The sequence below is a fragment of the Elephantulus edwardii genome, unplaced genomic scaffold (genome assembly GCF_000299155.1).
Source record: "Elephantulus edwardii isolate Elephantulus edwardi_28Jun2011 unplaced genomic scaffold, EleEdw1.0 scaffold00536, whole genome shotgun sequence".
NCBI lineage: Eukaryota > Metazoa > Chordata > Mammalia > Macroscelidea > Macroscelididae > Elephantulus > Elephantulus edwardii.
Window position 1 is genome coordinate 175,566 of NW_006400286.1, and position 17,625 is coordinate 193,190.

The 17,625-nt window shown below is 38.5% G+C and overlaps 1 protein-coding gene across 1 annotated transcript in view; it reads right to left on the reverse strand.

Moving 5' to 3' along the window:
• LOC102853882 (coiled-coil domain-containing protein 93-like) overlaps positions 1 to 17,625 on the reverse strand; it is a 298,740-nt gene that overhangs the window by 59,264 nt on the left and 221,851 nt on the right. The window contains exons 13-16 of the mRNA XM_006903207.1: positions 16,730 to 16,817; positions 9,233 to 9,304; positions 6,254 to 6,307; positions 857 to 919 (exon numbers count right to left, since the gene is read on the reverse strand). Coding sequence (XP_006903269.1) covers positions 857 to 919; positions 6,254 to 6,307; positions 9,233 to 9,304; positions 16,730 to 16,817 — 277 coding nt within the window. The remainder of the gene's footprint in view (positions 1 to 856; positions 920 to 6,253; positions 6,308 to 9,232; positions 9,305 to 16,729; positions 16,818 to 17,625) is intronic.

Below are 17,625 nucleotides of genomic sequence, written 5' to 3' on the forward strand. Positions count from 1 at the left end.
CAAAGGACACACCGACAAAGGAGATTAATCAGAACTGACTTTGACAAGCACTGTGGCAATTGGACAATTAAAACAGATATTCGGATGGCAGGGAAGAAGAACAAACTGGGGAGGAGGATAGAGAGAATGGTGCAGTAATGAAGGAATGAAAACCAAAATCCCTGTAAATGTTCATTAAAACTAATAAAATTTAATAAAAAAAAAAAGAAAGAAAAAGTAAGTATGACTCAATTAAATTTAACCACCGAGTTTAATAAAATATGAAGAAGGCACAGAGAGGAGACTGACCCCTATAAGCCCTTCAGCCATCCTTATCAGATGCTACCCTTCCACTTTTGATTAATTTAGTGAAAGCCTAAGCCAAAAGGCAATGAAATATATAACTTGTCAGGTGCCATTAGCCAGTAACTTCCTATGCAAGGGGTTTTTAAATGTAATTTAGACTCTAAGTGAATTTACTTGAGAGCTAACTTTTGAAACTGAGATTATTGTTTAACATGCCAACACAAGTTGTTATTATCAATAATATAAATCACTGAATTACACTCCAGATAAAAGACTTTTAACAGCAGACCTTATAATCAAGACATTTTCTGGTTCCAACAACTACTGCTGTTATGTACTGTCAAGCTGGAACCAACTCACAAGTGATACTCCAGCAGGCTTTCAGAGGTAGTAAATCACATTGGAGGAGACTGCCCATTTTTCTCCCTCAGAGTGGCTGGTAGATTTTGAACTAAGTGACTTTGGGTATGCAGTGCAACTCCTTACTACTATCTAAGCCACCAGAGCTCCCTCATAACTAGTTAGGTGAATTTATGCAATTTTTTTCTTTTTGATTCTTATTTTTACTCACCTGTAGTAAACGGATTTTGTAAAGTTTCTCTTTCTCCATATTATATCGTCTGTCTAGGTCTTCCTGAAAATTGAAAAAGGCTATAGTTAATGGGGAGTAATAAATTTTCATCGTAAGACAGAGTTTTGGAAATTAAATTTTTTGTTCTATCTCTTCTCATCTCTATTACTGCTGATTTCCTTCAAGTCAAGCACAGCTCAAAAGGCCTGAAGCTCCTCTACAACTATTGACATTTATCAAAGTTCTTAGTGTTTCCGGAGGCATGCTATTTAGGAAGTGGATGCCACTACTGCTTCTAAATCTGTCATAGTATGTTATTGTTGTTATGGACCATTGAGTTGCCTGTGACCCACTGCGACTGTATGTACAGCAGCTCTGTACCCTTCCCTTGTCCTGAGCCAGTCTCACTATTTCTGAAACACCAACTCCTATTGCGCCATTTACTGTATCAATCCATCTTGTCTGTGGTCTTCCTCTCCTGCACTGTCTGTCCTCCTTTCTGAGCATGATGCCTTCTCCAAGAACCTTTCTCCCCTAGCCATGTGCCCAAAGTGAGGCAGAGCCTCTAAATCCTAGCCTCCAAGGAAAGACTTGGTTTCACCCTCTCCAAGACAGAATAGATTTGTTTTCTTGGCAGTCCATGATATGTTCAAGACTCTCCTCCAGTACAACTTGAAGGCATCTATTCTTCTTCTGTCATCCTTAGTCACTGTCCAACTCTCTGCAGCGTAACAAGTAATTGAGAAGACTATGGCCTGGATTAAGCTCACCTTTGTATCTAGACAGACATGGTTGTTTTTCAGCACTCTGGAGAGAGGTCCATGACAGCAGATTTTCCCAGTGCAATTCATCTTTTGATTTCTTGACTGGTGGTGTTAAGACTGTTGATTGTGGATACGTGCAAGCTATAATAGCTAACAACCTCAATCTCTTCTCCATCTATTATGGTGCTGTCAACTGGCCCAATGGTGAGAATCTCTGTCTTTGATGTTGAGTTTCAATCCATACTGAAGACTACAGTCCTTGACCTTTTGCAGCAAGTGTTTCAGGTCTTCTTTGATTTCAGCAAGCAAGCAAGGTGTGTCATCTGCATATCATAGGTTGTTAATGAGTCTTCCTCCAATCTTGATGCTACACTCCTCCTCAGAAAGCCCTGCTTCTCAAATGATCTGTTCTGCATACAGATTGAAAAGGTACGGAGACAGGATACATACATCCCTGAAAGGATAGTTCTTTCCTGATTTTGAACCATGCAGTATTTCCTTGCTCTGTTGTGGGGACTGCTTCTTGTTCCAAGTATAGGTTTCGTATAAGCACGATCAAGTGTTCTGAGATTCCCATTTTCCTCAAGGCTAGCCACAATTTATTGTGATCCACACAGTCAAATGCCTTTGCATAGTCAATGAAACACAAATAGACATTCTTCTGGTACTCTCTGCTTTCTGCCAAGATACACCTGACATTGACAATAATGTTCCCAGTGTCACGACATCTTCTAAACCTAGCTTGTATTTCTGGTAGTTCTCTGTCAATGTACTGTTCAACTCTTTTCTGGATAACCTTCAACAGGTGTGTGATGTTAGTGATTTTGTTTGATAATTTCCACTCTTGGTCAGGTCATCTTCTTTTTTTTTAAAAATTTATTATTAATTTCAATGAAAATTTACAGAGACTCTGGATTTCCATTCATTCATTGTTTCATTTTTCTCCCCTCCCAACCATCCCCCCTAGTACACTACCCTCTTGGAAAAGTATAATTATTTCATTGTTTTACAATCCCTCTCCCCAGGTCCACTCCACTATACACCCTTCACTCTGGACTCCTGTCATGACAAAAACACCTAATAATATATCCCTCTTAAATAGTTTTCTTGCTCATCTGTTTCAATGCAGTATACATTATTGAACCCATCTTTCTCAGTCTCCCTCCAAACCCACTGTCAGTCCTGTTTTACAACAGTGGCACCATGCAGTATTTGTCCTTTTGTGACTGAGATACTTCACTCAGCATAATGTTCTCCAGGGTCACCCATTTTGAATAATATTGCATGAGTTCCTTTTTTTTTTTCAATACACCATAGTATTCCATTGTGTGAATATAACACAGCTTCTCAATCCATTCGTTTGTTGATAGGCACTTAGGTTGTTTCCAACTTCCTATTGTGAACAATGCTGTGATAAACATGGGTGTGCATGTCACCTTCTTTTGGAATGGGAACAAATATAGATCTCTTCCAGTCAGTTGGCCAAGTTGTGGTCTCCAGATTTCTTGGCACAACTTGGTGAGCACATGCAGGGCAGCATCTGTTTGCTGAAATATATCAATTGGTATTTCATCAATTCCTGGGGCTTTATTCTTGTCAAGTCCTTCAGCAGCCTGCACTTCCTCCTTCATCATCATTACCTCTTGCTCATACGCTGTTTCTTGAAATTAGCTCCCAAATTTCTCAGATGGCAGAGTTTACAGTCTGGATGGGTTCTATGTCATGTGAGATTCCTAACAATCTTTCACATTTCATTATAATAACTTTTATTCTTCTTGGATCGAAGGTAAATTTAGTGTTGTTTTTTTTTTTTAATTTATTTTATCTCATTATTTTTTGTGTGTACCGTCAAATCAGATCTGACTGGTACAGGAGGAGATTGTTCCTCCTTCTCCAGCAGAACATCTGGTGGATTTGAACCATGTATCTCTCAAATTGCAGTTGCAGCTTCTCGCTACTAGGCCACCAGAGCTCACCAAATTTAGTGTTCTTAAGCTATCCTCACATGCATCCTTGTTGCTAAAAACTGTAACAATGAGGAGAAAAATCATTACTTAAAGAATCCTTTGTTGTATTTTTCTGAGTTTGAGGAGGATGCTAAGTTGCTTTCTATGTTTCTTTTTAGAGCTACGGTGTTCAAAAGGATAGTGACTAGCCACATAAGGCCCTTTAGGTTTATATGAACAAAAATTTAAGAAATTAGTTTCACAATTATACTAACTATAGTTCAGTGCTCAGTAGTCAATATGCAGCTAGTGAATGTGGTATTGAACACTAAATACAGAATCTTCCATCATTGAAGAACATTCTTTTGGATAGCACTTATTTAATGGAAATAGAGACTGGGGGGTTTAGTGGCAGAACTCACATCTTTTACATAAAAGATCTATGTTCATTTCTAGCCAATGTGTCTTGTGCATAGTCACCAAATGCTCGGGAATTGTGTGTACTGCTATGGTAACAAAGAGGTTTCTGTAGAGTTTACAGAGTAAGACAGATTACAAAAAGCCTGATTCAAAATCACCAGCCAATGAAAACTCAGTGGATCAAAATAATCTAATCTCACAAGATCCATGTGGCTGACTCAAAGACAGCTAACAATAATCCCTCAGTGAACATCATAAGATAAGCAACATTACTACATCATTTGCTGCCTCAGAGGAAGTTATAAAAAGGAGTCAGAGGTCAGAGGTATTATTCTCTTCCAGTGTGAATGTCCTCAAAGAAACAACATACTCAGCTGGGGGCAAATCCCAAGGAGTCCTAAAGCTCATTCTTTTGAGCCAGAGGGCACAAAAGGAGGAGAAACTTCAAAAGAAGCAAAAGTTTAGGGGCATTCTTGCTTCTCTTTTCCTTATTTTCTTCCTTCCTTTTCCTTAAAAGTTTGCTGGTGTGCTGGTGTATTGAGAATACTAGATTATACTCAGAAGAGTCAGTAAACTCAAGTCTTGGGAAAATATAGTCAATCTTCTCCCATGCAACTTACAGACTGAAAACTGGCTGGGAGGTCAGCTATGAGTCAATTCTGACTTCTTGGCGTTTAACAAAAACAAACTATAGTTAGGTGGTTAAATTTTATAGCCCTTTGGCTAAATTTTCCTCTCCAACTACTTTTATACTTAAAATGGGACCCCATTTTAAAGTTTACTGAACAAAGCTATATCCATTTATTTAGAAATGGTGCTGCCAATGCAAAGGTATGTGGTTCAAATCTACTAATTGCTCTGTGGGAGAAGGACAAGCAACCTCCTCCTGGGTTATTTGCTGCCTCTGAAAATCCATTTGAAGGCATACAATAACAACATGGCGGCCACAGCAGTTTACTAGTTGACAGTTTGGGCAACAAAGCGAAATACATTTACAATCCGGTCTTTGATAGAAAATTGATTCTAGATTTTAGTACTATGGAGAGGTATTTCCCTCTGCATAGCCCCCTGCCACAAAACCAGTGACTTGTTAGCAGATATGAAGTCAATACAGGTCTAACTTCTTTTCAGATTAAAACAAACTGGAGAAAACCTCACTAGAATGGTGGTCTTCAAGACAGTCTTTACAAAACAACTATGAGATACCATCTAACCCCAGTAAGAATATCAAAATTTAACAGAACAGCAAGCAACAAATGCTGGTGAGGTTGTGGAGAAACTGGAACCCTTATTCACTGTTAGTAGAAGTGTAAAATGGTGCAACCACTATGGAAAATGGTGTGACGCTTTCTCAAAAAGCTGCAAATAGAGATACCATTTGACCCAGCAATTCCACTACTGGGAATATACCCTAAAGAAACCATAAATGATGTCCAAGCAGATATATGAACACTCATGTTTACTGCGGCTTTGTTTCCAATAGCAAGGAATTGGAAACAACCCAAGTGCCCATAAACAAATGAATGGATAGAGAAGCTGTGGTATATTCACACAATGGAATACTACACTGCATTGAAAAACAAGGAACTCATGCAATATTATTAAAAATGGGTGACCCTGGAGGACATTATGCTGAGTGAATTGTCTCAGTCACAAAAGGACAAATATTACATGGTGCCACTGTTGTAGAATGGGACTGACATCAGGGTTGGGGTAAGACTGAGAAAAACTGGATAGATTATATATACTTCATTGAAACAGATGAGGGAGAGAACAAATTAAAAGCAATATATGATAGGGTATTATAGTTATCACAAGAGTCTAGAATTAAGGTTGCATAGTGGAGTGTACTTGGGGCAGTGGAGGTGAGGGTGCAGGGGGACTGTATACCAATTAAAGAATTTTTGTTTTACTTTTCAAAGAGAGGCGTGAACTGGGGGTGGGGGGAGGGCTGAGCAGTGAGAAAAGTGCAACAATGAATGAATTGAAATAAAAAAATCTCTGTAAATGTTCATTAAAATTAATAAAATAAAATTTAAAAAAAACCCAACAACAAAACAAAACAAAAGACAGTCTCTAGGATGATCTTATTTCCATCAGAGGGTCCGAGTGTACAAGATGGGACCACACCAATTACCTGAAGGCCCAGTATAGGAGGGAATGGCAAAAGAGTAAATTAAAGTGGGTATGTATTATGAGGGAGTAAAAATCTACTTATCCCCAGACCCCAGGGTATGAGATAGTACTGAATAAGTACAGGTACCTACATTATAAGTCATCAAAGAGGTCAGGTCACTGTGCGATTCCCCATTGGCAAGGGTCTGAAATGATAAAAAAATAATAACCTTATTTTTTAGATTAAGGGATAGGATGTAAGCTGAGTTATAGATATAGAAAGGTGGTAGGATAAGACCAGAGTTAAGAAAAGCTTTCAAGATAATTAAGCATGCCTGATATCTAGAGACCACAGCTATATGACACTGTCCGAGATATAAAATTTTTCTCAAAAGTCTAAGATAAACATATACTAGCAACTTAAACTGCAACTCTGCTCAAATGTAAGAATTCACCTACAAAATGTAACTATTGGGAAAAGAGATGGTTTTCAAGCTCAGAGCCTGACTCAAATGATGTGTCTTCAAGATCTAGAGTATAGAAAATCCACAAAGGCTGCTAATGCACTCCAGGGCTAAATACTCTGCTATTCTCCTTTAGCCGTGTTCTCACAACGTGAATCTGGACAGTCTCACATAAATGATATAACTGCGGTACAAAAAGAGGCTTCTGTGCTCTACCTGACAGGCAGAGTCAAGTCTAAAGGTGTGACGAGTGTATCACTGAGCAATGGGCTGGATTCAGGGACTCTGCAGTTGGCTGAATTCAAATTTTGAATCTTAAAATCTCTACTAGACCAAGGCACCATGGTTTTAAGTTCATGCCCAGCTCTTTTGTTATAAATATGAGGCTCCTCAGGAAAAAGCCTGGAATGAAATATGAGGAAATAAAAGAAAAATGTAGTGATTCTCACAATTTTAGGTGAGGAGAGACCCTATCACCCTATTTTTAATTGATGGATAATAGAAATTCATTCTTGCTTCTTAGAAGATTAATTCCCTTCTTCAGAGAACCAGCTGATCAGATATGCTCCTTAGACTACCAATTCTCATGAATGACTAGGGACACACTAACACTGCTTATATTAAATTGCTGCTCTTTGGGCACTTCTCTAGGCAAGGATGAAAGATGATTTAAGTCAAAGGAAACAAAATTTAGAGTAGAACTAATTTGAGAGAGGAACAAGGCTCAGTTCTTGGAAACTTCTCCTATCTAAATACACAAGGAAGAGCCAAAATTATATAAAAAATTATATAATCTTGTCATTCTAGTCTGGGGCTGCTGTCATTCACATCCACGGCAATCTTTTTTCCTCCAAACACAGAGAACAGAGAGGATCAGAAACATTTAAAAAAACCCCAAAATTTAAAACAAAACAAAACAAAACAAAAAAACAATCCACAAAACCCAAAACCAAATCATGGAATAAACACCTTTGATATGTATTTTGAAGACTAAGTAAGCCTTTTAAAGAGCAAGCTGTTTTACTAAAAAGAATTAGATGACAATGAAAAATTTCAGAAAGTACCATATGAAAATGAGCCAGTAATAATGACAGATGAAGTTCAAGCTGCACTGAAAGTATTAACAAAAAGTAAGGCCTCAAGAATTGGTGGGATTCCAATTGGTATGTTTCAACTAACAGATACAGCTCTAGATATGCTCACAAGTTTATGCCAGTAAATTTGGAGGGCCGCTACCTGCTCAGCTAAGATGGGGACATATTTGTCCCCATCCCCAAGAAAGGTGATCCTACAGAATGTGGAAATTACTGAAAAATATCATTAATATCATATGCAAACAAAAATGCTGCTGAAAAGAATTTAAAAATGGCTAGGACAGTACACAGATGGGAAACTGCCAGAAGTACAAGTAGGATATAGAAGAGGCTGTGGCACCAGCAATATCACTGCTAATGTCACATGGATCCAGGCTGAAAGTAAAGAATACCAGAAAAATGTTTATTTGGGCTTTATTTCTATGCATTTGACTGTGTGGATCACAACAACTTAAAGCTAACATTCAGAAGAGAAATTACGAAACACTTAACTGTGTTCATGTTAAACCTAAACCTGGCCCAAGAGGCTGTTGTGTCAATGGAATAATGGAAAACTGCATGGTTCTTAGGAGAGTAGTGTGTCTAGAGTTATCTATTCAATCTGTATGTTTATAGTTCCAGAGCCTGGACTATTATGCCTTACATAATATGAACATGTTGCTAGAAGAAGGAATTCCTTGGAAAAGGACATCATGCTTATAAAGAAGAGGGTCACTGAAGGAGAGAAAGACCCTCAATGAGATGGAATGATGCATAGAGTCATCTCTATAAGGAAGAATGTGGCATCAGGACTCAATAACCTGCCTTATGCAAATGTCACAACACAACCTTGCTTGCTGAAAGTAAGGAGAACTTGAAGAATCTGCTGCAGATCAAGGACTCTAGCCTTTAGTATAAATTACATCTCAACATCTAGACAACAAAGTTCCTCACCACAGGACTAACCTGTCAATATTATGACAGATGGAGAAAAGATTAAAGCTGTCAATGATTTCATGTTCCTTGGATCAATAATCAACATCACTGGTAACAGCAGTCAGGAGAGCAGGAAATGTACTGCATTGGACAAGTTCACTGTCAGGGATTTCTCCAAAATGCTGAAGAGCAATGATGTCAGTATGAAGACTAAGGTGTGCCTGATTCAGGAGAGCTGGACAATAAATAAGGAGAACAGAAGAACGAATGCCTTTGAGTGGTGGTGCTGGAGAAGAGTACTCATGGACTGCCAAAAGACAAAGAGATATGTCTTGGAGAAAGTGCAACTAGAGTGTTCCTTGGACACAAAGAGAGTGAAACTGTTTTTCATACTTCAGACATGTAGCTAGGTGAGGCTACTCACTGGAGAGGGATATAATGCTGGAAAGATGGGGGTTGGTCGATGGAGGAGATGAAGACCCCAATGAGATGACAAGGTAATTTCAGTAATGGCTTGAGAGTGTTTCAGAGTTGGGAAGAATGGCACATAATAGGGCAGGGTTTAAGATGGTTGTTCAGAGGGCCTCTATCAGTCACACTAAATCTGACAGCACCTAACAAGAACAATGGCTGTTAAGAAGTAACTCGGATTTTTTACCTTTTCAACTCCAGCTGGTGCTTCTTCAGCTTTCAGGTTTCCAATTTCCTGCTGTAGTCGTGTCATCTCCTCCTTTAAAAGAAACATAACCATTAATATAACTGATTAAATTAGTGACTGGACGCAATTATCTAAAACCATATTTCAAATTTCTCACTTTCATGTTTTCCGAGTTTTATGCTGGGGCAAAAATGCCATTAGGAACTTTTAGCTTAACTTCATCTTATTGCTGAGAATACACTCAACTGCATTTTACTCAAGAGTACCCGTTCTTTAAACCATAGATGAGCAAAGTAGTGATATGTGAGAAATGAAGTGTCTTAGAGCCTGGTTCCAGTGAGCGCCTCAGTATTCTCTCCTAACAGATCTCAGACTCATCCACATGCCCACCTCACCTAGGGCCTCTCATCTTAAGAGTCTTGCATTACTGACTCCTTTTCTTTCTTCTATTTTACTTGCTTTAAAGAAGACATAGCTGTTTGTGCTCCTTTACTGCTCCACAGCTCACACAGAATAATCAGCCTACCCACAGCCTCTTGAGTTCATGCCAAATTCACAAGTAAACCTTTCTCTAGATGGCATGAACAAGAAAGAGTAATTTTCAGAAATCCCTATGGTGTGCACGATCTAACTACTTTCACAAAGATTATGTACCAACTAAAGAAGAGATATTTTAAAAATTGTGTTTAAAATAGATTTACATTATACTAAAAAACCCTTTTTTAAAGAGTATAAATTCAATTTTGTGGTATAATACACATAGATACTAATCTAATTTCACTTCTAGTATCCTTGGAAGGTACTTATTATAATGTTGTTTTAGGCCAGAACCCAGCGGGGCTAGAACCCAGCGTGGCTGGAACCCGGAACCCAGCGCAGCCAGAGAGTTGGAATTTGAACCACAAACAGGACAGCTGAGTCCCAGCCAAAGGACACCAGCCAAACTGTGGAATCTACCCACCAGGAGCAAGCAGGGACCAACTGCCTGCCACCCTGTGACTCTGGGGAAGCAACCCACTGCCCCCAGCTTCCACGAGATCTCAGAGGAGCAAATTCTGCCAACCGCTGTGTGACCCCAGAGGAGCAACAGCCTGCCACTGTGTAACCCCCTGCAGCTGGCCACCCACCGTTACATGACCCCTACAGCGTGGCCTGCTGCTGCATAAACCGCCAGTGGCACCCAAGCTCTGCCCCTGCCTCTCTGTCTTAGTGACCCAGCTCTGTGCCCCTACGCCCTCCAAGCCCCATGCTTCCTCCCCCTCCCCCCACCGTGGCAGCTCCACAACCACACGCCTGCACCCCTGCCAACAGCCCTGTGACCCCAGTGGCGCCCAAAGGCCACTAGAAAGAGTCCTTCATGCTGCACAGAGACCAACCAACCTGACGAGGTGTAGACAGTAGGATTTTGAATCAGAACTTCTGTTGCAGAAGTTCCTTTTGGAGCTACAGGAACACAAAGCCATGCCACATATCCAGCCATTGCCCAAAGCCACCAGCCGAGCTGCAGTGGGACTAATCTGGCAAGAGAAAGGCTGGTAGGATCCTAACTGGGTTTCTGGGGCATTGCCAATTACCTGGGGGAGCACCCAAGGGCTTACCCACTGGTGGGGAATTTGGCTGAGCTCTCTTGGGTCATACCAATTGCCCAGGAAAGAGCCTGCCACTGGTAATCTCTCTGAACTTTTGTGGACTCTGAGAATGAGCCAGAGGCTACTGGGTCAGTGGGAATTTAACTTGGACTTTTTGGGTCCTGTTGGATCCAGGACCTTGCTTGGGCAGGGGCTGCTGCAAGAGGGCATTGCATAAGTGCCACTGGGCAGGGACCACTGAGTGAAAACCACCTGGATGGGAAATGGACAGCAGGAATTTGAGTAGGGACCCCAATCATGAGCACACCAGCATAGTTGAGGTCTGAGTGAGGAACCCCAAATGTTTGACCTGATCTTGCGATCACCCCAACCCTGTGCCTGCCTCACTCCATTTGGCTCCACATAGGTGCCTACACATCTGGGCAATCAACTTGCCTTTAATCGCAGCCCCTTGACCTTTCTTGCCAACAAGAGGTTGCTCTCACAGGCTCTGAACTGACACTTCCCTGAAGTTAGAAGTTCAGAGAAACACACAAGTGGGGTAACTTCCCAACTGATCTCTAGAGCATTGTCTTCAGATCAAGAACATATCAATGTCTCACTCAAAGACAGCAAGCTATCCCACACAATAAACAAGAGCAAAGCAAGATGTCACCCCCAAAGGGTGACACAGTATCAGTGGATTTCCTGAGTCCAGAAAGTCTGATGGAACTTTCTGACACAGAATTTAAGAAAAGTGACTGAATATATTAAATGGATAAAAGACAAACTTTGACGAATTATAGGACACTACAAGCAAAAATCAGGAGGAGCTCAAAAAAACAATGCAGAAGAATGCAGAGAAAACAAACAAGGCAATAGCAGCACTAGAAAAACAAGAATCCACTATCCAAAATATAAGGTCCAAAGTTTCAGAGATTGTCAACATGATGGAGGGACACATGAGCAGAGTTGAAGAGATGGAACACAGAACCAGTGAAATAGAAGATAGAATTGTCATCACTGATCTCCTAGAGCAAAAAGCAGACTCAAAAAAGAAGGAAAAAGAAGAAAACCTAAGAATAATGTGGGATACCATCAAGAGAAATAAATGTGTTTCATTGGAATCGCAGTAAAGAAGTAAAGGCACTGAAAAAGTTGTGGAAGAATTACTAGAGGAAAACTTCCCAGGCATAATAAAGAACAAGAGAATATATATTCAAGAAGCTCAGCAAACACCACATAGAAGAGACCTCAAAAGAAAAACATCAAGGCATATCATAGTTAAACTTGCCAGAACTAAAGATAAGGAGAGAATCCTAAGAGCAGCAAGAAAGAAACAAGAGTAACCTATTAGGGAGAACAGATAAGATTAAGTGCCGATTTCTCAGCAGAAACCATGCAGGCAAGAAGGGAATGGAAGGACATATATCAAACACTCAAAGAACAAAACTGTCAACCAAGAATACTGTACCCAGAAAAATTATCCATCAAATATGAAGGAGAGCTCAAGATAATCCCATAAAAGCAGAACCTCAGAGAGTTTGTAAAAACAAGAACAGTGGTGCAGGAAAGACTCAGAGATGTCCTTTTTACAGACATACCACAGAAAGCTGTATGGTCCAAAGTAACTAGCAACAACACCAAAAAGAACTCACTCAACAAAATGATAGCAATAAAACCTAGCCTCTCAATAGTCACACTGGATAGGAATGGTTTAAATGCACTGCTGAAGAGGAAAACAGTAGCAGATTGGATAAAAAACACAAAATCCATCAATATGTTGTCTACAAGAGACACACCTGAAAAACGAAGATAAAGACTAAAAATAAAAGGGTGGGGAAAAACATAACAAGCAAATGGTAACCAGAAAAAAGCAGGATTAGCAATAGTAATTTCGGATAAAATAAATGTCAATGTAAAAACCATCATGAAGGACAAGGAAGGTCACTACATAATGTTTTAAGGGTCAATAAAACAAGAGGACATAACAATAATCTATATCTATGCACGAAATGAAAGACTTGTAAAATACATAAAACAAATATTAACAAAACTGAAAAAGGAAACACACAACACTACTATAGTACTTGGAGACTTTAATACACCCCTCTCAATAAAACAGAATTACCAGGGAAAAACTCAACATAGATACTGAAGAATTAAACCACACAATAAACCAACTTGACCTCATAGATATTTATAGGCTAATGCATCCAACAAAAGCACAGTGTACTTTCTTCTCCAATGTGCATGGAACATTCTCCAGAATAGATAGATCACTTTCTAGGTCACAAGGCAAGCATCAATGAATTAAAAAAACATAGAAATAATACAAAGCATCTTTTCAGACCCTAATGCTACAAAATCAGAAATTAATAAGAAGATAAAGAACACCACCTTGCTTAAACATGAGTGGATATTAGAAGAAATAAAAAAGGAAATTAACAAGTTTCTTGAAACAAATGACAATGAAAACACTACTTACCAAAACCTCTGGGAAACAGCCAAAGCAGTAATCAGAGCTCAATTTATAGCAATAAGCAAACACATCAAAAGGCAGGAAAATTGACCATTGAATCTCTAACCCAACATCTCCAGCAAACGGAAAAAGAATAGTAAGAAAACCCAAAACCTCTAAAAAAACAAAAATTACAAAAATTAGAGCAGAAATAAATGAAATAGAAAACAAAAACCATTGAAACTATCAACACAACTAAGAGTTGGGTCTTTGACAAGGACAATAAAATCGACAAACCACTAGGAAAACTCAAAAAAGAAAAGAAGAAGACACAAATAATCTGAATAAGAGATGACTCAGGCAACATCACAACAGAGCCAACTAAAATAAAAAAGCTAACATGAGAGTATTACGAAAAACTATACTCAAAACAAATATGAAAACCTAGAGGAAATGGACAAATACTTAGAAATACACAAGCTACCTAAACTGACATAAACCGAAATTGAACATCTGAACAGACCCATTACAAAAGAAGAAACTGAAAAGGTAATACAACAACTTCCAACCAAAAAAAGCCCTGGACGAGATGGTTTTACAAGTCAATTCTATCAAACATTCAGAGAAGAGCTGTCACCAATTCTACATAAATTATTTCAGAAAATAGAAAAAGATGGAATTCTCCCAGACTCGTTCAATGAAGTAAACATATCCTTTATACGAAAGGCAAAAAAGGACACCACCAAAATAGAAAACTATAGGCCAATATCTCTCATGAACATAGATGCAAAAATCCTGAATAAAATACTGGCCACTAGAATCCAATGATACATCAAAGAAATAATTCACCATGACCAAGTGGGATTAATAACAGGTATGATGCAAGGAAGGTTCAAGATAAGAAAAACAATTAATGTAATTCATCACATTAACAAAGCAAAGAACAAGAACCACATGATCCTATCAAAACACTCAACAAAATAGGATTAGAGGGGAATTTCTTCAACATAGTAAAAAGTATTTATGCAAACCTGAGAGCCAACATTGTTCTCAATGGAGAGAGGTTAAAGGCATTCCGTTTAAGAAAACGAACTAGGCAAGGATGCCCACTCTCACCTCTCTTCCAATATTGTATTGGAAGTCTTAGCGATAGTAATAAGAAAAGAGAAGGGAATAAAAGGTATCCAAATTGGCAAAGAGGAGGTAAAATTATCTCTGTATGCAGATGATATGATAGTATACTTAGAAAACCCTAAAGACTCAGCAAGAAAACTATTGGACACAGTGGACCAATTCAGGAAAGTAGCAAGATACAAGATCAACATACAAAAGTCTGTTGGATTTCTCTACAGTGACAAAGAGAATACAGAGTCAGAACTAAGAAAAACAATACCATTCACAATAGCTAATCACAAGATTAAATACTTGGGAGTAAATTTAACCAGAGGCACAAAGGATATTCAAAAGAAAATTATGAAACATTACTACAAGAAACAAAAAGAGACCCAGAAAAGTGGAAAAAAATCCCTGGCTCATGGATAGAAGACTCAATATTGTGAAAATGGCAATACTATCAAAGACAATTTACACGTTTAATGCAATCTCAATACAAATAGCAATCCCATTCTTCAACAAGATGGAAAAGGTAATCTCCAGTTTCATTTGGAATGGAAAGAAGCCCTGAATAAGCAAAGCACTCCTTAAAAATAGAAGAAAGGTAGGAGGCATCTCACTCCCTGATTTCAAATCCTACTAAATTGTCATGGTGGTTAAGACAGCATGGTACTGGTACAATGACAGACACATGGATCAATGGAATAGAATTAAGAACCCAGAAATCAGCCCATCTATCTACGGTCAACTGATTTTTGACAAGGAGATGAAATCAGTTAAGTGGGGAAATGACAGCCTTTTTAACAATTGGTGTTGGCAAATTTGGAAAAGTATCTGCAAAAGACTCAAGCAAGATCCACACCTCACACCATATAAAAAACCAACTCAAGGACCTAGGACTAAAACCACGTACTATAAACTTCATTAAAGAAAAGCTCAGAAGAATGCGACAAGTCCTAATCCACAACATAAACAGTCTTCCCAGTAGCCTGAAAAATGTACAACCAGGAGAAGACAAAATAGATGAATGGGACCTTCTAAAAATCAAACCCCTATGCACATTCAAAAACTTCTCCAACAGGGTAAAAAGGGAAGCCACAAACTGGAGAAATGTATTTGGTAATGATGTATCAGATAAGGACTTACATCCAGAATTTATAAAATTCTTGAGCACCACAACAAGATAAATAATGCAACTGAAAAATGGGCACAGGATATGAACAGACACTTCACCAAAGAAGACATTCAGATGGCCAACAACCACATGAAGAAATGTTAAAAATCTCTAGCTCTAAGAAAGATGCAAATTAAAACAACTATGAGATATCATCTCACCTCAGTCAGAATAGCAAAACTTAACAGAACAGCAAACAACAAATGCTGGCAAGGTTGTGGAGAAACTGGAACCCTTATTCACAGTTAGGGGACGTGTAAAATGGTGCAACCACTGTAGAAGGTGGTATGGCGCTTTCTCAAAAAGTTGCAAATAGAGATACCATTCGACCCAGCAATTCCACTACTGGGAATATACCCTAAAGAGACCATAACTGACATCCAAGCAGATATATGAACACCCATGTTTATTGTGGCTTTGTTCACAATAGCAAGGAGTTGGAAACAACCTAAGTACCCATCAACAAATGAATGGATAGAGAAGCTGTGGTATAGTCAAACAATGGAATAGTATGCTGCATTGAAAAACAAGGAACTCATGCAATATTATTCAAAATGGGTGACCCTGGAGGACAATATGCTGAGTGAAGTATCTCAGTCACAAAAGGACAAATACTGCATAGTGCCACTGTTGTAACACAGGACTGACATCAGGGTTGGGGGAACAGTGAGAAAGACTGATTCAATAATGTGTACTGCACTGAAACAGATAAGGGAGAAAACTGTTTAAAAGGGATATGTGATTAGGTATTATTGTCATGACAGGAGTCCAGAAGGAAGGCTGCATAGTGGAGTAGACCCGGGGAAGGATTTGTAAAACAATGAAATAATTTTTGTTTTACTTTTCCAAGAGGGTAGTGTACTAGGGGGGAGGGTTGGAAGGGGAGAGAAGTGCAACAATGAATAAATGGAAACCCAAAGTATCTGAAAATTTTCATTGAAATGAATAATAAATTTAAAAAATAAAGAAAAAAATGTTGTTCTAGTCATCTTATAAATGTTGATAAGTGAGTGCTTGGTGGGGAATAGAATAGAATAGAATAGAATAGAATAGAATAGAATAGAATAGAATAGAATAGAATAGAATAGAATAATATAATCAATATAACATAATATAATATACAAGGGAGGTAATCAAGAGATTTTTACTAAAGTGGCAATCAAATGTTTGGCAATACTTACTCGACAATGTGCTTTAAACTCCTGTTCCTGACTTTTTAGATGTTCATTCATGGCTACAAGCGCTCGCAAGCTCTGCAGAATACTGAAAAAATTGAAAACATGACACTTAGCAGGCCATTATGATGTTATGAACCACAGTTAACGTTGGATGGGCCCCTAGCTAAAAATGGACTAACTCATTAATTTCCTTTCTTTGACCCAAGAATGCTAGATGGTTTATCAGCAAATGGTAGCAATTTTCATTAAACTTACATCACTGTTCATGTGTATGCACAAGTCTATCAGGAAACATCCAAGAAAGCATAACAGATTCCAAAATTACCATGTCAATGGCAGAAAAATCAATGAGTTCCAAGAGAATTGGATATATTTAAAATCCATTAATATCAACTCTGAAAAAAAACTAAGTTGTAAGGCCTTTACAAGCACTGATTTGATAATAAAAATGTCAAATACCCTGTTCCATATCATACTCGCTGCCTGAAACTTACAATTTCACAATCTACTTCAAATGAATAATACCTAGGGTATTTTACCATCCAAAAAGAATGGTGCTAAATTAAATAAGTCCGATGTATGTACTTTCTTTGTAAAGACAATCTTACGCACAAAACCCCCCCATATTATCTTCTATTAGTTGGTGGGGGAAAAGTGCTAAAGTGTACTCTTCAAAAATGGTGACAATACTTGACTATAATTGCCATGGTGCTTCAGACAGCATAGTACTGATACAATGACAGACATATAGATCAATGGAATAGAATTGAGAAACCAGAAATCAGACCATCTACCTATAGTCAACTGATTTTTGACAAGGAGATGAAATCAGTTAAGTGGGGAAACGACAGCCTTTTTAACAAATGGTGTTGGCAAAACTGGAAAAATATCTGCAGAAG